Here is a 19088-nt window from a genome sequence, read left to right as displayed (position 1 = left end):
TACTTTGCGTATGGGTAGGGACAGCCTTGCTGTTGGCCGGGTGCCCAGCTCTGAAGGCAGCACCACTACCAGCAATAGTGCAGAAGTAGGGGTGGAATTATACGGTATTGCCATCTTCACTTCTGTGCTGCTTTTGGCAGCACTGCTGCCTTCAGTTAGGTGGCCTGAGAGCGGTGGCTGCTGTATCCTGCTCTCCATCCCCGTGCCTCCAGCAGCGTCCTCTCTTTGGGAACCTGAAATATGGTAATTTTAGGGGGTCATCACAGCCTGAAATATTTTCAAAGGAGGGCCCAGCAAAAGAAGTTTGAGAACACCTGCTCTGGAGCCTCTTATTAAGAGGGAAAACATTTATTCACTCTCCTTAAAGGTACCCACAACCTTTAACTTTCACATCAAGAACTCTCTGTACAGCACTGCACACACTGCAGTGAAGTCTCAACAATAAATATCAACTCATCTTCTGCTATGAAACTTGAACCAACATCTTTCTGGCTCTCAAGGAGAGTGCTCCCAACTGAGTCAAAGTCACCTGTGTTTCAGAGTACACAAGCACATATACATACCATTGAGTTACAAACTCTTTACAATCATTGGCCAGGGGCTCTCTCTTTTTAAAATGCCCACACTACAAATCAAACATCAGAAATCAATCACTATCAGCCTCACCTTTCTGGCAGTTGAACTTAATGAAATTTCTCCAATTCAACACTCTCAAAATTGCTACTTCAACTCCCCCACCAACATGCTCTGAATGCTGTTATAACAATACACAAACATTTCCTTTTATGTTGTAGCAGAGTTTATTTTAATATTTTGTACAACTAGCATTGGTCTCCAGTAATAAGTTATAACAAGTTTACATAAGCAAGGTGTGTGTCCCCACCCCACCCCCCAAGGAAAGGAATGTTCAGCTTTCACCACTTCTAATTTGATAGGGAAAGAGGGCATGACGACATTACTTGAAAAAGAAAAGTGAAACCTAATTCATAAACAAAATTATCTTAAACAGTTCTTGGGATTAGCGATATATTCTTGGATTCCATAAACAAGTGCAGAGGCCACACCTTCTAAGACTCATTTAAAAAGCACATTAATCTAACTGACGTTTTTCTTTCATTTTAGGACAGTTTTTAAATTGATGCCATAATGTTCTGCTGTATTGATATATAGTTTACAATCTAGTACAAATAGTAAATGTTTGTAACAATTAGATTTTTCTAAAAGTTATCCACATCTACAGGTCTCACTTCATTCAACTGTTCCATGTTTCAGTTCCACGTTTTGAAAGGTCTTTCATTTTTTAATGTGCATTCTGTTTTCAAAAACAAACAGAAGAAACTAACCTCAACAGATATTTCCTTTAAGTAACAGACGACACATAAAACAAAAATATTTTAGAACCTTTCAGGTAGCAACAACAGAGTGTGTTTCAGGGCAGAACCCTGTTATATATTATGTAAAAAGCATTCCAAACCTAGTTCTTCAACAGCACCCCAGACAGCTACCTGTACCATTTCCCCTAGCTTAATCAGATAACAGGAAAAAATGAAACCAATAACTTAACAATTTCCTCTCATGTCCATACACAGAGAACTCAAAGATATGCCTGAGATTACATGATTCAGATTCTCTAACACAGACAAATTAAGGGTTTGTACAAATGTTTCCCTTCCCCTTCCCTCAAATAATAATCTTGAAAAAAGTTAAGATAGCTCTGTGTAGCTTGGAGAAACAAACCAAAAAAAAAAAAAAATAAAATTTTAGTACCAAGGGCTGGCCTCAGGGCTTAGAGGTTAAGATGTTATTGCCAGGTTGGAGGCTCTCTTTGCATTTTTCATTGTGGAAGCTGGCAGTTTCCTAGACCGCTGTTGAGCTTTCAGCCTCTGTGGAAAACAGCTGCTACAGCACCTACATCTACATCCTTAGGACACAACTGATTGAGAAGGCTGTGATAACAGATTCCATTAGTAATGTAAAGCTGACAAGTTTGTGAAAAACAGTTTTTAGAAAAATGAAATGGGTGAAAACTAGACACAGTAGACCTGATCCAGAATTCCTGTCAGAAGGCGGTGAGAGTTTTACTACTCTTGGCTGTAGGTGGACAGAGCCCATACCTGGATATTTGGGGGGTTGTTTGTCTTTTAAACATCCAATTTAAGTCAAATAAAAGGAAGCCTTGAATCCTTAGTAAAACATTTTAGCAGAAAAATAAAATCTAGATCTAGGAGGTTCAACATTGTTTTTCATATTACTTTGAAAGCCTCATTTTACAATATTAAACACGTTATGACTTCTTAAAGATGAATTAGTTTTTCTGCATTAAGAGGAAGATCAACCCAGAAAATAGGTTTGCAGTTCCTTGTTAATAGGGATCAGGATTTGTGGCATAATAAAACTCATGGGGGGCTTCTTTTTGTCACAGAAAACAAACGAAAATTGCTCTAGCCATGGAAACTTTCTCCACACCAAATGAGCCTATGTAACACTTTCTTCCACAAAAGCATCCCGAGATGCTTTATAACACTTGCATGCATGTTGTCTCTCTCTCAACAGAGGTTATTCTGATGCCATGTAGTGGTTTTTCCTTTAAGAAATTATATCCCAGTTTAGAAAGAAGCCAACCTTTTGTGTTGTTGAACAGGATTTTTTTTTCCTTTTTACATGTTCGGTATATACAACCTTTAAAATACACTTAAAAATAGCTGCACAAATTTTATATCTCATTGTATAAGAGAAGTGCAGTCCAGGCAGACCATGCTTCTCAATATGTTAAATATAAATAAAACCCAACCAGACTCTCTCCCCTCTGGTAGCCACACTGGCCCGGAAGGAACAGTTTTAAAATGGGAGTCTTTCACAAAACACACTACCTACAAATTCTCAGGTTAGTTTCCTCAAGCACGTCTATCAAATCTTTCCTTATGTATTTGAGATCACACACAGCCATCTTAGCAATGAAATCTGTTGCAACATGCATGTGTGAACTACCCACTCAACCAACTCCAACCCCGAGGATTTTTCTGGTTTGATAGAAAAAGGAAATGTAACAATTCCTGCAGTATGGCTGGTTCTCCAGATCACAATTCTTTGTTTTCCTGGATGTTTCTTGCACACGCACTCACACTTTATTTCAAGTTTATCTTTCCCTCTAACCAACGTGCAGATTTCTTCTCCAGATCTTCCACATCTTGATGTCCCAATGAAACAATCAATGTTATCCATCTAGAGGTTTTCCCAGGTAGACCAAAGTCACTTCTGTGTTACCATACACAGCAGACACTGCTGGATATAGGCAGGCCTTTGGCAATCCTCTGAATGCAACTCCCAAGAACTCATAGCCCCGCTCAAAGGCTAATGTCTTGTCTTCCATGTCCAAGATGACTCGAATCCTCTCACCTATCTGCAAACGGAGATAGGAAGAAGAGTTAGACAATATTCAAAGGGAGACCAATCAAAAGGGAAATAAAACAAATATTAGCACATAGACAGTAGAACAGGAGACCTTAAGAGAAGGGCATTTTTCTGTTTCTCAATAAAAATGAATTAATTTTTCTGTGGGAATGTCAGTTTCACTGATGCTCACAAGATTCTGTATAGCTGTACTGAAAATTTCAAGTTAATAATCACAATGCTAAATACCCCAAATGTGACCCTTCACATGTGACTGATCTGGCAGTAAGAATTAATACACTGCATTATATCTACTTCAGTGTTTTGCAGTATGTGGCTATTTTGTAATGGCCTCCACCCTACATTTCCCATGACTCTGAATATAGCTTTCATTATGATAAATAGGTAAAGCCTTTACAGAGAAATTTTAAAGCCACAGAACTGGTTTTAAGAAAATAGGTGCTGTATGCCATGTGAACTAAAACACTTTTTTTGCCAAGCATGCACTCTGAACATCAGCATTACCCTCTTATTTACTGATAGAGCAGGAAATTTTAAAACTATGTGTAGACTTTTCCCATTTGTTTTTGCCAGAAGAAAAAAAGATATGAGAGTAATAAACATTGAATGCGCCAGGAGAATCACAGATCAGCATATAAACATGATATTGCGTGTCAGTTCATTTACCTAGGGCACGAGTTTAAATTTAAATAAGTACACATCTCCCAACAGCAAGCAGTAACATGATATTACACAAGCTTCTATGTTGTGGAAGAATCAAGCCACCCTCAAATGTAGTCTCCTTTAACCTCTAACTTGTAAGAGGGCACTTAAGAATGTATACTTTTTAGTAATTATTTTATGAAAAGAAAGATCTCACAGGCTTTACTTAATTCAAGCATTCTTTAAATAGACATCAACTTGAAATCAAGTCAATTTAAAAACTAAGATCAAAGCAGTTTTGTCTATGCCATATCCTTGAGTCTCTATGACTATTGCTATAGTTCTAAGTTCTTCCCCATCCTCCTTTCCTGTTAGGCTGTGAAAGACCCAAACAAGAAAAACTGACCACACAAAGTAAATAGGTAGAGTGACTATATATAGTGCTATCAGAGGCACAAAATTAACTACAGAAAAAAGTCTCTCTGATCTTTAAATTACAGTAATATTATGATTTTTTTTTATGAGTAAAACAGACACGTAGAGAAAAGTGCAATTTTTTAAATTTAAGTGCCATTATACAGATCATGTTTGCTATACCACTCAGACAGCTAACTTAACTTAGAGTGGGGACTCAGGAATATTATATACAAATATACATTAAACAAAGTTCATCCACTAAAATGCACCCATAGCTGAAGTGGAACATCATACAACAACACTACATAACAGTGTAAGTGAGGAATTATAGTGTATTCAATTGAAGCTGTACTGTTAGAAAATCTAGCAAGCAGAATGTCATTACCCAAAAGTGGAATTTGGCCAAAGCGAAATATCACTATGGGGGGGGGGGTGCAACACATTCTTTAATTATGGCAAGTTATCTGAACATCAATATTATGTCTTATCCAAAAGATGTTCCCGCTAAGAATATCAATTATTGAATAAACATCACTTCTGCATCACTCAGGACTTCCTTGGAGAATTCCTATCCAATTACTGACTAGACTCAGCACACTTAACGCTGGGATGCACCAAAAAGACAATGCTTATCAAACTGTTAATAGTGAACAAATCCCTGGTTAAAACATTTAGAATGTTCTAGTACCTTTCAGAAAAGAGGTTGCTGCCTTTCAATGAACTGTATGAATGCAGGATAATATCAGATAACATTTGAGAAAAGAAAGGTACAAGATTAATTTAATTCTAACTGGAGGAGACAACGTAGGATCCAGAATCTGTACACCATACAGTGATGTAATCTAAAATAAAAAAGTAAATTAGAAAGAAGATAATAAGGTAAATTTTTCCCCTCAAAAGGTAAACATATTGTATATGTTGCCATGTCAGACCAGTTTAGGAGACAGACATTTTTATAATAGAAAAGGGACATATTAAAGAACAGTGTTATGGCTTATTAGGCAATGAAGTCTTTCTTGACCAACAATTCCTGAAAGACAGCTGTTCACAGATGCATAGAGCCTCTCTAGCTGGTGCTTAGTCTCACTCACCTGGTATTTTGGTGCATTATTGCACTGTGGGAAACTGCCATTCACTTCTCCATTATGTAGCAAATTATTGTCCACCAGATTCCATCCCCAACTCTGGTCATCACTGCCCAGCAATGCTACGTAGCCCTGACACTGCATGGGAGCCCGTTTTGTGGCAATTCCAATTACTGCCACTGTGCCAAGAGGCCCCTCCCACCAAACTTCCCAAGCATGACGACCCTCGCTGAAACCAATCTTGGTCCTTGCCCCATCAGTGCTCTGAGCAATGGGGTTCCGATGCAATGTAAATCCATTTTTCTTGATGTACACATTCCTGGAGCAGTCATTGGTGCTGAAAGCATGCTGAAAGGCCCGTACCTAAAACCACAGAAAGAGAGATGGGATTTTTGAGTGGAGGGAATAATCATAAAATGAATTAACGAATTAACATCTTACACCTCATTCCCACCAAATTTCAAACTTTTAAAAAACCGCAGTGTAGAAGAGACGCAAAAGCATGCAGGATCAGAGATGACAAGTTCCTGAGCTCCCAAGGGGTGCTCGACGTCCCCCCGCCCCCGCTCAACCCCTATTTCATCCCTTCCCCCAAGCTCCCACTTCCAACACTTCCTGCCTTCCCCCCTACTTCTTCCTGCCCATGTTCCTTCCCCCCACCCCAGTGCCTCCTGAACGCCACTGAAGAACTGATTGTGGCAGGCAGGAGGGCTGTGGGGGAGGGGAGAAAGCTTATCTGTGGGGCTACCAGTGAGTGCTGAGCACCCACTATTTTTTTCTCATCAGTGCTCCAGCCCTGGAGCACCAACAGAGTCAGCACCTGTGCACAGGATAGTGGGTTTACTGGCTGAAGACCCCAGAGAGAAACGAACCAGAGTATCTGGGCCCCTGCCAGAGAGCAATAGAGAGGACTGAGGGGAATGGTAGGAAGTGGAGGGCACCTGTAAGACAAGCAATTAAAAGCCCAGTCTATATTAGGGAAATTTCTCAAATAGTCAACCCGATTTCAGCTTCCCAGGGCACAGCAATGGAGACAGCCTGCCGGCAGTGCAGAGTATTTTAATCACAGCTGACCAGACTTGCTTTGAACAGCTGGCAGGACCAATGGCGGCAGCTTAAGACAAGCCTTCCTTGCAAGATGACAATTCAGCAACACCAGATCTACTTGTCATTCTCCAACAGGAGGATGGCAAACTGGGGGGAGGAGGCGCAGTCAGGGAAAACCTGCTCTCCACAGCCCAGTTCCATTGTCAAGGCGAAGGTGAAGAAGGGTCATTTCAGGGAGCAGATAGCGGCTCTGGCAGCGCTGGGGCGGGGACGGCGGGTGCGGCAGGAGGGTCCCTCCCTGCAGTGCCCAGGTGCGCGGACAGCGCCGGCCGGGGCCGCTCGGCCCTGGCGTGACCCCAGCGCACAGCACGGGCCGCCAGCCCTGCCCCCCGCGGCGCCGGGAGGCTGCGGCCAGGCCCCGCTCACCTTGCCCTTGTAGGTGGGCACGTTGCAGAGGATGTCAGTGCGCAGCGCCTCCTCGGCCAGGCTGCGGGCGGCCAGGCTGCGCCACACCTCGCTGTTCTCGTCGCCGTGCAGGACGTGGTGCCACAGCCGGCAGACGAGCGCGCAGCTGCGCAGCTCCCGCAGCTCCAGGTAGGAGAACACCAGCTCCAGCACCCGCCCGGGCAGCCGCCAGCCCACGCCCCCCACCGCGCCGCCGCCCCCCGCCGCCATCGCCCCAGGCGGCGCGCACCGGCCGGCAACAGCCGCCGCCGCCCCCTCCGCGAGACCCCCCCTCCCCCGGCGGCGCGAGCCGCCGTACCAGCCCCTGAGGCGGCGCCAGCCGCACTAGCCAGCCTCGCGGGAACCGGCAGTACAGTGCGGGGCGGGGCGAGCTGTTTGCCCTCCCCCAACTGGGGACAAGTGCGGGCGGAAGTGAGCTCTGCGGTTGGGCAGGAGGGGCACAGCTGAGAGTCCAGAGTGCCGCAGTTTACCCCGGGAACAGAGCCGTCAGCGACGCCCAGACCACCCATCCCGCCTTCTCCACAACCGCTGTCACTGCTATTTGTACAAGGAGAGGTTGACAGCCGGAGCGCCATGTTGGTTAAGGGTAGAGCTGGCGTAGGATCCCGGAAGCGCATGCGCCGCAGCGTACGCTAGTTTGGCCGCAGAGGACACAGAAATACTTTGAGGTGACGTAATTATGCTGCGCTGGAACAGGCGCGTCACACGGGAACGCTGGGTGCTTGGTGTGGTTAGAGGTAACGCGCCCTCTTCTCACCCCGCAGCACGGACGAGAGCGAGCGGCGCGGTGGGAGCTGCCTATTCCCGGGGCCTTTCCTCCAGTCCCCCTCCCCCCCGGCTCATTCCCCGCCGGGCCTTCCCTCCGCCGTCCCCCCCCCCACGGCTCATTCCCCGCCGGGCCTTCCCCCCACCCCGGCTCATTCCCCGCCGGGCCCTTCCTGCGCGCACCCTCCTGTGCTCATTCCCTCGAGACTTCCGCCCTCCATGCTCATCCTTCCCTGCTCTTTCCCCCAGCCACCCCCGATCCTTCCGCTCATTTTCCCCTGCCACGGCCTTCCCTCTAGTCCGCTGCCCACTCCCTCCCAGGCCTTCCCTTCAGGCCCTCTTCCCGGACCTTCCTTATGAGCACCTAGTCCGCTCCTTCCTTACAGCTATTTCCCTTCCTCCACATGGGCTTTTCTGCTAGCTATTCCCTCCAGCCACCCCGCCCCCTCCCCATCTGCCCCACGGGCCTTACTTCCAGCCCTCTCCCCCTCATCTGGGCCTTCCCTTCAGCCACTGCACTCATCCCGCCCCTGCTTGGGCCTTCCCTCGAGCCATCCTGCCCAGGTCTTCTCTCCAGCCACTCTGTCCACCCGTCCCCCTCCCTCCCCGCTAATCCTCCCCCTGGGCCTTCCCTACCATCCCCCCTGCTAACCTCCCCTACGTTGTCCTCCTCTCACCCCCTGGGCCTTCCTACAGCCACCCCCAAACACCCCCTCTTCCTGGTGTTCTGTCCAGCCATACCTGCCTGGTCCTTCCATACAGCCACCCCTCTTCCTGCTTACCCCCTGGGCCTTTTCTACAGCCGCCTCTATCCCCAGTCACCACTACTGGCTTTTATCTACAGCCACTGCCACACAAATGCACTCTCACCCATCCCATGGGGGGAGGAGGGGAGAGGTTTGCATACAGCTTCCTCTTGCTCATCCTCCCCACCCTGCCACCAGGGGGCTTTACCTATGGCTGCCACCCTCAACTGTAAGCATGCACTCCAGCCATTTCCTACCTCTGCATGCACACAAGAAGCTTTGTTAGATGTGCTGTGTGCTGTACAATTTAAAAAAAAATCTCTCCTGCCAAGAGTTTACAATTTAAAACCATTAATATGTTTAACAGCATTGATCCTTGCCTCCACTACAAAATTTGAACAAATCATGTTTGGTTTAAAATAGAGGTGATGCTTCTTACCACACTTTGGATTGGGATGCCAAATTGCTGAAATATTTAATATATTGTGTTGTTTCAACCATAACATGTAAAGCTGTTTAAAAAGCCTCAACAATTTTAGGCCCCAGCCTACAATATGATTCTCATAGGTGCCAGAGTCCTTCCAGGTGGATCCAATTGCAGGAGCAGAGCCCTAGACATACTTGCTGATGACTCCAACTAATAAGGGTAAACATGGTCATCAAGCACATTAGCTAACTTGAAATTTACTGAAGTTCAGGCCTTGGGAAGTCTGGACCAGCCACGGATCTCCACAGTAAAGTAAATGCCATGTATAAGGAATTCAGTGTGGTTTTTTTAGTTCTCTTTATATCCTATTTATACTAAAATGTAAAATATTTTACAGACCTACATTTTAAAAAAATGTGTGGGTTTATAAATACTAGCAAGGTGGTTTTTTTAAGAAACTACACACTTTTTCAAAGTGGCTTCCTTTGCCCCTATAGAGGGGATTATTTGGCAGTGAGGTTCCAGGACAGGTGTACCAGCAGACTGCAGGCAGTGGTGTCACACAGAAGAAGCTGGGAACTGGTGAGATCTATGGTTTAGGACCTAATTCTTATCAGTTGGGTCAAACAAGCAAAAAGTTTTAGCTTACACAAGTGCTGAATGCCTCCTCTGTCGGGGCTTCCTGCAACTTTAGAAAAATGAACACAGTTTTTTGCACATCACATTTTTATAGTTTTAGATGCTGGTCTCTCTTACCTGAAAATTCAACAGCAAAAGCCAAAGCACCAAAGAAAGTTCCTCAACCTTTTCTCTCGCAAATGCTCTGAACCACAGGTTACTTCCTCGCCTTCTAATCTTATATTTAAACCTTGTTCACTTCATCCCTCAATTAACTCAGTTCCTCCCAACTCCAACAATTTACATCATTCTGCCTTCACCCTGGTGGAGTCCTTTTTACTTTTCATTTCAGCTTTTCCATATCTCATCTTTGTATGTTTCCTTTCTGCTTATGCGGGCAGCGCTGTATATAGCTAAACTATTTTCATTGTTCTGCTTACAGTGATGATGTTACTTCATGCGAACCCCACCATCATCAAAATAAGCTTATTGTTTAGGAAGAAAAGAACTTTGTCTTACACAGCAGCTTTTTTTACTCTAGGTATCTGTGTGACTTACAAAGCAGTTCAGTGACTGTATAGTCAGAGGAAGTAGTCATGCTCTAAATTGTAGCTATTCACACAGCTTGGAACAGAAGAATTTGTTTTATGAAAAGGGAGTGTTGGCTGGGATATTAAGGCTTGGTCACACTAGGAACTTATGTCAATATAACACCACACCCCTGGATGACACTTAACAGACCTAACTCCTGGTGTAGACAGTGCTATGTTGACAGGGGGGCCTTCTCGCATCAACATAGCCACTGCCTCTCGAGGAGATGGAGTACCTACACAGATGGGAGAAACTTTCCTGTCAGCATAGGTAGCATCTTTACTAAATGCTACAGTGGTTCAGCTGCACTGCTTCTACTCTGAAAGTGTAGACAAGCCCTGAGATTGTCCCCCTACTCTTTTCAGTAAGTGCTATAGAAAGTTTAACTTATGTGCTGCGATAGCACCTAGATACCCCAGTCAGAGACTGGGACCCCATTGTGCTGAGCACTAAATGCACATAATGAAAAGACAGTTCTTGCTGCAGGGGTTGCAGGTGAAGTAACTTCCACCTAGACAGCTACTCAAGATTAGCAGAAGGTGATTTAGTTTAGTTCATGTACCGGACACAGCACTTCTCACAAGAGAGCAGCAAGGGGATGATGCAAAATGTCAATACTGTTTGAGCCAAAGTCCCAATTAATGTGCTTACCTATACAGGTGGCTGTTTTACCTTCGGGACACTAGCATCTCATCCAGTGCATGTTACTGTGTCAGCCAAGCATGCTTGCATTCTTAATTTTTTACTGTAGTAGGAAAAACCCTTCCCTAACATCAATTTGTTTTCCTTCACAGACTCCCTTGAAGTATCATGTCAGTCAAGTGGACTAGTGGACATTCCTCTTCTGTATTGTGCTTGAATGTAAACAAAGAAGGGCTGGTAGCTTCCGGAGCAGAGAGAGGAGAGCTCACTATCTGGAATGAAGAGGGGATTCGTTTAGGACAGATACAGCTCCCAAGGACAGATGATGTCACCTGTGTTGTGTTCTCTCCCACCTACCCCAGCAGGCTGTACACCTCCCATGGTGAAACCATTAGCATATTGGATGTCAGATCCTTTAAGGGGCCAGTTGAATGCTTTCATCTGAATGAGGAAGAGATCAATTGCCTGTCAGTGAATGAGACGGACAGTGTCCTGGCTGCTGCAGATGACTCTGGGGCAATAAAAATTATGAACTTGGAAAACAAGAAAGTCAGCCGGTCCTTGAGGAGGCATTCAAACATCTGCTCCTCTGTTGCCTTTCGACCTCAACGTCCTCAAAGCCTTGTGTCTTGTGGACTGGACATGAAGGTGATTTTTATAGTAGATTGTGGATGATGGCTAGAGAACTTAAATATCAACCAGATGCAAGTAATTAGATATTTGCTGTACTTCTCTTCCATTGTAGGATAGTTAATGTGGCTCTCCAACACTCCTAACGTGGCCACAGCAGTGTAGTAAGGATGTTCATAATGCTGTCTTCTGCACAGCAGTTACATTGTTTCTACTGTTGCCTTCCTATGTTATAAAAGAGTTGGGAAAGCAGGAATTAGGGCAGTGATACTGAGACTGAGGCTCACGAGCAGCAAGTGGCTCTTTAATGTGTCTCCTGCGGCTTTTTTTCAGCACATATTAAAATACAATGATTTCATTATTAACCAATCAGGATGCACTTTTAGTATGTTATTAACCAATTTTAAGTGATAAAATAATACTTAGTCACTCATTTTGCTGTGATAATTATTTATATATATAAAAAATCCCAAAATATTTCCCATCATGCTGTTTAAATATGAATATATAGTACTGTAGTAAATGAAATAATTGATTCACACTACATTACCCGAGAGTCATAATTGATCACTAATTTGCCTCCTGAACCACTGAGGTCTGAGTGTCACTGAATTAAAAGTATTCTGTCAAGGGGGTGGTTTGAGAAGTGGCAGCAGAGCTAAAAGAAGCAACTAGCCTAAGACAGAGACGGACAGCCCTTGGATACTTGTGGCTGAGAACTTCAGTCTATTGTCAGCAAACAGACCACAGGTCAAATCACCCAAAGCCTAAATTAGCCAAGACTCAGAGGTTCTGTCTGGTGTGGAGAAAGGGGATAAATCATGACAGGGTGGCTGCAGAGAGCTAGCACCACATCAACTAGTATTGTTTTTCTTTATGCATACTGACTTTTCCCAGGGGACTAATTAAATATTGCAAGCAAAACTTTGTGAGTGGTTTGTGAAAAGTGCTAACTTTTGATACTACTGTTCTGACATTTAGTACAGATTAGTTAAAAACACATGACTGGTACGTACAGTGATAACAAGGGGGTTGTTTAAAATTCCAAGTGTTATTCCTTTGTTTGAATAACCTCTTGAAAGCTTAAATGAAATCAATTATTTTTTAATTTGTCCTTCTTCTACCTCACTTCAAACTCCAACTTTTATTTTAAGTTAACTATTTAGGACTAGATTTTTTTTTTAATAAAAAATATTTAAATGTTACTGAATCACAAGGACTTTGCAAAAAGATAGGGGGAAGGTCAGTTTGGGGGTATACCCTAACTTTGACAATGAACCCTTTACTAATCCTCTAATGGTAAAACATGACTCAGGTTATTCTTTGAGCATAGAGATGCTGGGGTCTGTTTTTTTTCTTGAAGGCATAATCCACTGAGGACTGATACAAACTTAATGCAAACAATATTCCAAACATTGCAATACCCAGGTTTTGATAGCTTATTAGGGTGTAGTCCTGCAATGACTCACTCATGCAAGTAGACCCCTTGATGTTAAAGGACTACTTTTGTATATAAGGACTTTCAGGTTCAAACCCTGATACTGGATGCCTATTTCCAGGATATCCTGAAGGATGGAATACACTTGGGATGGGCATAGCCATCTCTACAGGTCACTGCTATTTTATTTATTTGCCTCTAAGTTTTGAGAGGGAAAAAAACAGCTTTTATTGTTCCTCATGTGACTTTAGCTGCATATATAGTAATTTCCACTAGCAGTTCACATTTGTCATGTTCTAGTTAAGGTGGTAGTGTTCTTTATAAATCTCAATTTTAGAATTCATAATGTAGCTGTAATTCAGTAAGGGTTGACTTTTTGGGTATGGCTACACTTGAAACTTGCGCTTTGAAGTGCGAGTGTGGTCGCAGCGCCAGCGCTGGGAGACAACTCTCCCAGCGCTGCACGTACTTCACATCCTGATGGGGTTTAGCTTGCAGTGCTGGGATCCGCGCTCCCAGCGCTGTGGCACTGTTTACACTGGCGCTTTGCAGCGCTGTATCTTGCAGCGCTCAGGGGGGTGTTTTTTTCACACCCCTGAGCGAGAAAGTTGCAGCGCTGTAAAGCGCCAGTGTAGCCAAGGCCTTTTATACAATCGTTAAGATTTGGAAACCTGGTTGCCTAAAGTTCCTAAATCTATATTTAGGTACTTTTGAGAAATAATTTTCAGAAGTGCTGAGTACCCAAAAAATCAGTTGAAGTTAATGGGAGGTGTAGGCACTCAGCACTTTTAAAAATCAGGCCACTTAACTTTACACACTAAGTTTGAAAATTTTGGCCTGAGTCTTGTCCTTTTATGTGTCTTTTTCCTCACATGGTGGGAGTAGGATGGAGGAAGAGAATAGATGTTTTGCAGTTTCTGGAGCTTCCTTGTGCGCCGGTAGCTCAGTAACATCATTTGTTTGAATTACCACCTAACACACACACTAACCCTGTTGGTGGTTCATCCATAATTCTGACTTGCAGTACTGGAAGTCAAATAATGCGCCATTTGGAAGCACATTTATTGCAAAATGGGGATTCTGAAGGTGGTAGAGTCTTACTAAATTTTATCATCTGGAGATGTGTTCTCACCAGATTATGGTACATTGTATTGTCTCTTCAAATAAGTGAACTCAAATATTCAGTGAGGTGAGTATGGAATTTGAGTTGTGGTCCCCTCCCCCCAACTGATAATGGGAACCCAGGCAGGTAAATCCCTGTGTGCTGTTTTGGAAATTTAGGAGGTTACTGTTGAAGGGCCACTACCTGTTAAAATTGTTAGTGTTTCCTTTTTATATTTTACTCAGCCTGCTAGTGGCTGTCTCCAGTCAGTTTCACTTCTCATGCACCAGCACAATGCTACACTGAGGGTAGCAAATACTGTGGTGTGATAAACTGGGACTATATCTGTATAATTCATGGATTGTGTGTGAAATTACAAACCCTGTATGACTGTCAGGCTGCAAACTCCATTTTGGACATGCAGCCTTTTGACTTCTCTATGGTGTACTTGCTTCCATGTTGGGTTAAAAATTCCAAAGGTGGAGGCAGAACAACAGTACAGGGTAGCTGACTACTTAGGACTACCCAACAACAGGAAAACTATTCACAGAAGACTGGTCCTAGCCTAGAAGAGCTGCTTAGTGAGGGAAGTCATGGCAACAAAGTCACTTGACAGGGGTTTGCCCTCATGTGGGGAAGCTGGCAAGGGTGTTACCTAACGGGGGAAGCTGAAGTTTTGAGAAGGGCAGAGGATGGTGTGCTCAGCTGGGGTTGGGGCCGTTTATTGTAGTCTGAGGGAGAGAGCACTCACACTGTAACACCATGCCTTCCTGGACCCTGACTGTACCCCCAAAAAAAGGGCAAGCTAGCAAGTGAGGGATCTTGCCATTTCATGTTTGTTTGGTATGATCTGTGGCCTCCTGTGCTTTATCTGTTAAAGAGCAATTTTTCTAGAATCAGTGCAAAGCCTGTCTACCAGTATGTGTTAAGCATTCACAATTTTGCCTCTGGAAGAGTTCAAATATAATCAGAAGCTTCACACTTTGGGTCGAGTTCCCGGAGGGGTGTGTTTAAGTATCAGGGAGTCTGAAGGGTCAGTGCTGCACCCAGAGGGGCTTAGGCAGCTGGTTCCAACACTCAGAAGGAGGTGGGAGATAGAAGGTCTGGCTCCTGAGGGTCAAGGGACTCAAAGATTTGGGGCAGTAGCTGGACTCCATTCAGGCTCTAGGAACTTGAAACACCCTGGGGGTCCAGAGCACAGAGGCTTGGATTCCCCTGAACTGTTATTATGTTGTTATGAAAATTGGTTAGTTCTTATATAATGTTTTAAATATGTTCAGCATTATCTACAGAAGTCATCAACCCTGCTATGAAGTAGGTGTTCTCCCCATTTATAGAAAAGAAAAGAAAATGGGTCACCAAAGGTGGCAGAGAAAGCATCTGTTCTGTTCTCATTCCCCATTACACTGGTGTGTTCCTTTTTCAGTTACATAGTTAAAACTGTCAGTGTGTCATGGCTACTACTGCTCAGATGCCTCTGAAAGCATTCAGAGTGGTTTCTTCACCATTTCCACCTTCTCAAGAGTTGAGTCTCAACTATCCAAAGGAAGGCTGTTTCAGCAGCTGTAGTGCTAAGTCATTTTTTATGGTTTGATTTGAAGGTTATGCTGTGGAACCTACAGAAAGCTCGCCCACTGTGGACCATGACCCTGCAGGAGAATGAAGCAGAAGGAGTGGAGCAGCAATCAGCTGACCAGTTCTTTAATCCTCCCCTAGCCCATTCTCTGTCTGTTGCAGCATGTGGCAACGTCTTTGGTTGTGGAGGTGAAGATGGTAAAATCCGGATCTTCAGGGTAACAGGTGTCAAGTTTGAACAGGAGTTGGGGTTTAAGGGTCACACTTTGGGGGTGTCACAGGTCCTCTTTCTACCAGAAGTATATTGGCTGCTTTCTGGAGGAAATGATGGAAAGGTGTTACTGTGGGATGTCAGCAATGAAGCTGGGAAGCAACTGAAGAGTCCTGTGAAATCCATCCACAGGAGGAAGGCCAGAACACCAGCTTCCACTAAGAGAGATGGAGAGCCCAACGCAATGGTTGCAAATGAACATGCCAGAATTTTACCAAAACTAAGCATAGAACATGGAGAGAAGGTGAACTGGATTTCATATGCAGAGATCAAAGGCTTCAGGAAGGTATTAGTTGCCGATCAGAGCAGCTGTATATCTGTATATCCTCTGATTGAAACCTAGACACATATTGTTTAAGGAAATCTTGGCAAGTAGCTAGTTTTTTGGATTATTGTGAGCTGGCCTACCTGGTTCCCTACAGAGCACTCTCCTCCTTTTTTTTACCATGGAGAGTAAACTTCCTGTAGCTTAAATAATTCCCAGCTCTCATGCATGTGTAGAAGTGGCCAGGAATTTGCTGTGGCACATTATGCACATAACAATACTTTATCTTTTTCAATAGTGGCATATCTTCACTGTAAATATTTTCTTGTGGGGTCAGAAGATGGTGCATCTTGAATATAGGTGTGACTTGGTTTGAAATGGATTGAGAGGAATTGCAGGCTCAAAAATGAGCAGACACTGAGGCAGCCTCATGTTGCAGGTTGTAACATTTTATGTTTCAGTCTGCAAACATTGTAAGAAAGAAGGTATTCAGTCTGGGAGAAAAATGGTGGCCTTCTCTGTAAAAACTAAATCAATGGCTGTGGTAAGCTTTGCTGAAGGTGTAATTGACTGGAGTCCTCCAAAACCCCTGCACAATTAACAAAACTACTGATTTTCCTGCTTTGCCTCCTTACCTCTTTAGTTCTTTGCTTTCTCTATTTCAACATTTCTGGCAATTTAGGCCTGAATTAGACATATACTCTGATTATCTGAGCTGCAGCAACTGAATATTTTTAATTTAATATAGTTAAGAATAATTACTGAAGGGGTTAAATAGCTAAATTGTTTTAAAGTTCATCATTAAGTGGGACTTTCAGACTGGAACAACATTAGGGGGTGGGGGGAAATGTTAACAGCTATTAACTTGGCTTGTCCTCTGATTTCATGTGTCAGAGAAGAAGAAAATCTTTTCAATCTGTTTCAGTAAAAGTTTTCTCTATCACTGTGCTACTTGTGTTCCTGCTAGCTCTTGTATGACTATCCTATGTAACCCTATATGCTGTGAAAAATGTGAAGTTGAGCATTTTATAACTTAAATGCAGAGTATAATAAAAATACAGAGGGCCAAATGCTGCTGTCTTCCTTACACACATAGTATTACTAATTTCAAGGGCTCCTTGCATGAATAGGGAAAGAAGGCTCTTGCCCCAGGTGGATTGTTAGCTTACAAATGTTGGGGGGAAGTGACCAAATGTGAATTCTGTGCCTTTGAAGTTATTTAATAAACTCTTGGCTTTTATGGGATGTGCAAATAATTCAGAAAGTTTATTTTCCCAGGATGTCCTGTATCACTAATGTGCTAAAAGTGTACTACTGTACAGTTTGGAAACGAATCTGAACAATTAAATTATTTCCTTCTCATTGTTTTTACATGTAAAGGAGCGATCTTTGCCAAAAACACTGAACTTTGAAGTATTAAATCTGACATTACTGAAATAAAGTTAATTTGTGTTTGTCAATTAGAAGCTTTTTTGGTGGCAACCAGTGAGATAATGGGAGAGATGGATTGTCCTTTTATCGTAAGAAAAGAGCCAAACTTTAACTAAAATACTTAGGAGACATTCCCCTCTGGCTACCAAAACAATCCACTGTACATCGGTGACATTGCATTCCATATGCTTTATGAAAATATGCTAATGTGTGTTAATATAATGTAACTGGAATATGCTTTATGCAAAAGATCTCTTGTACGGTATCACTACAAAGCTTATCTACTGAGTATGTTCATCCTATTTGTATGAATGTATCATTTCTGTGTCTTGAGTTAGGAGAATATGATATAAACTTGTGTTACTGATGTAAACTTGTTAAGTGGAAACCATTAAGGGTGCTTCAGAATCAATCACTTGTAAATGGCTGTTTACTAGTAAGCCTTCCTGTGTTCCTGAGAGTCAGGCCGGAAAGAATGGAGACTTGAGGTCTCACAGGACATGTAACCATGTCACCTGGTACTGGAATCCATCTTAAACCTGGTGCTTTTCCATTGAGAAGGAAGGGTGGAGACCCAGAGAGACAAAAAATTCCCACCTGCTGCCAAAGCCATAAAAGGGGGCTGCAGTCATGAGAAATCCCCTTTGTTACCACCTGAGCTGGAACTAACAAGAATTGTGCTGGGGAAAGGATTGGGCCCAGACTAGGAAGGAGTCTAGTCTGTGAAAGAAGCTTATTGGAACATCTCTGAGGGTGAGATACTACTTGTATTCAATTTCTTAATGTAATGACTTAGACGTGCATGTTTTGCTTTATTTTGCTTGGTAAGAAGTGGGCTGTAGCCCATGAAAGCTTATGCTCAAATAAATTTATTAGTCTCTAAGGTGCCACAAATACTCCTGTTCTTTTTGTGGATACAGACTAACAGGGCTGCTACTCTGAAACCTGTTACTGTGTTCTGTCTGTTATTGCTTGAAACCACTTAAATCCTATGTTTTATGCTTACTCATAAACAAAAGTGATTTTATTAAGTGCAAGTGATTAATACCTGGGGAAGCAAACAGCTGTGCATATCTATCAGTGTTATAGAGGGCAGATGATTTATGAATTTACCCTGTATAAGCTCTATACAGAGTAAAACGGATTTATTTGGGGGTTTGGACCCCCCTGGGAGTCTGGCTGCTGGAGATAGGAAACCTGCTGAGCAGTTTTGGTTAAAGTCTGCAGCTTTGGGGGGATGTGGTTCAGACCTGGGTCTGTGTGTGCAGCAGGCTAGTGTGTCTGGCTCAACAAAACAGGGTTCTGGAGTCCCAAGCTAGCAGGGAAAATGGGCTCAGAGATAGTTTCAGCACATCAGGTGACCGTCTCAAGCGGGCCTCTGTGACTGAACCCATCACATCTTATGCTTTAGTAAAGATTAAAAGATTCCTTACAATTGTATATGCTTTATCATGTTCTTTTATCCTCTGCTTTTGAATATTTAGCACTCAAACATTTCCATGGTGACAATAAAGTAATGC

General features: G+C 43.4%; 2 protein-coding genes across 7 annotated transcripts; one reads left to right on the top strand and one right to left on the bottom strand.

Annotated features, from left to right (window-relative positions):
* Positions 1-776: 776 nt before the first annotated feature.
* Positions 777-7292, bottom strand: FBXO45 (F-box protein 45). The gene is made up of 3 exons (XM_050965673.1): positions 7029-7292; positions 5562-5918; positions 777-3400 (listed from the first exon to the last, which is right to left on the bottom strand). Exons 1-3 carry the CDS (start codon positions 7275-7277, stop codon positions 3215-3217), a joined length of 792 nt encoding a protein of 263 aa, XP_050821630.1. The 5' UTR covers positions 7278-7292; the 3' UTR covers positions 777-3214.
* On the top strand, positions 6315-16866 carry WDR53 (WD repeat domain 53). Of its 6 annotated transcripts, none has more exons than XM_050965627.1 (3): positions 6315-6816; positions 11009-11504; positions 15628-16866. In XM_050965627.1, exons 2-3 carry the CDS (start codon positions 11025-11027, stop codon positions 16213-16215), a joined length of 1068 nt encoding a protein of 355 aa, XP_050821584.1. In that variant the 5' UTR covers positions 6315-6816; positions 11009-11024; the 3' UTR covers positions 16216-16866. The 6 variants fall into 6 exon arrangements, with proteins under 6 accessions (XP_050821584.1, XP_050821582.1, XP_050821580.1 ...); XM_050965625.1 differs by lacking the exon at positions 6315-6816 and adding an exon at positions 7107-7196; XM_050965623.1 differs by lacking the exon at positions 6315-6816 and adding an exon at positions 7438-7735.
* Positions 16867-19088: the final 2222 nt, after the last annotated feature.

Source organism: Gopherus flavomarginatus, chromosome 8 (assembly GCF_025201925.1).
Source record: "Gopherus flavomarginatus isolate rGopFla2 chromosome 8, rGopFla2.mat.asm, whole genome shotgun sequence".
In the NCBI taxonomy this organism is placed as follows: Eukaryota; Metazoa; Chordata; order Testudines; family Testudinidae; genus Gopherus; species Gopherus flavomarginatus.
The sequence above is the reverse complement of the archived record's forward strand: the minus strand, read 5'-3'. Positions and strand labels throughout refer to the sequence as shown.

Excerpts from the sequence above, each read along its gene's own strand:
- FBXO45 (XM_050965673.1), bottom strand. The coding sequence starts at position 7,277 with ATGGCGGCGGGGGGCGGCGGCGCGGTGGGGGGCGTGGGCTGGCGGCTG. Across the intron at positions 5,919-7,028 it reads TGCCCACCTACAAGGGCAAG|GTACGGGCCTTTCAGCATGC; the intron begins GTGAGCGGGGCC and ends CTGTGGTTTTAG. Across the intron at positions 3,401-5,561 it reads ATAATGCACCAAAATACCAG|ATAGGTGAGAGGATTCGAGT; the intron begins GTGAGTGAGACT and ends CTCCGTTTGCAG.
- WDR53 (XM_050965627.1), top strand. The coding sequence starts at position 11,025 with ATGTCAGTCAAGTGGACTAGTGGACATTCCTCTTCTGTATTGTGCTTG. Across the intron at positions 11,505-15,627 it reads CTTGTGGACTGGACATGAAG|GTTATGCTGTGGAACCTACA; the intron begins GTGATTTTTATA and ends TTTGATTTGAAG.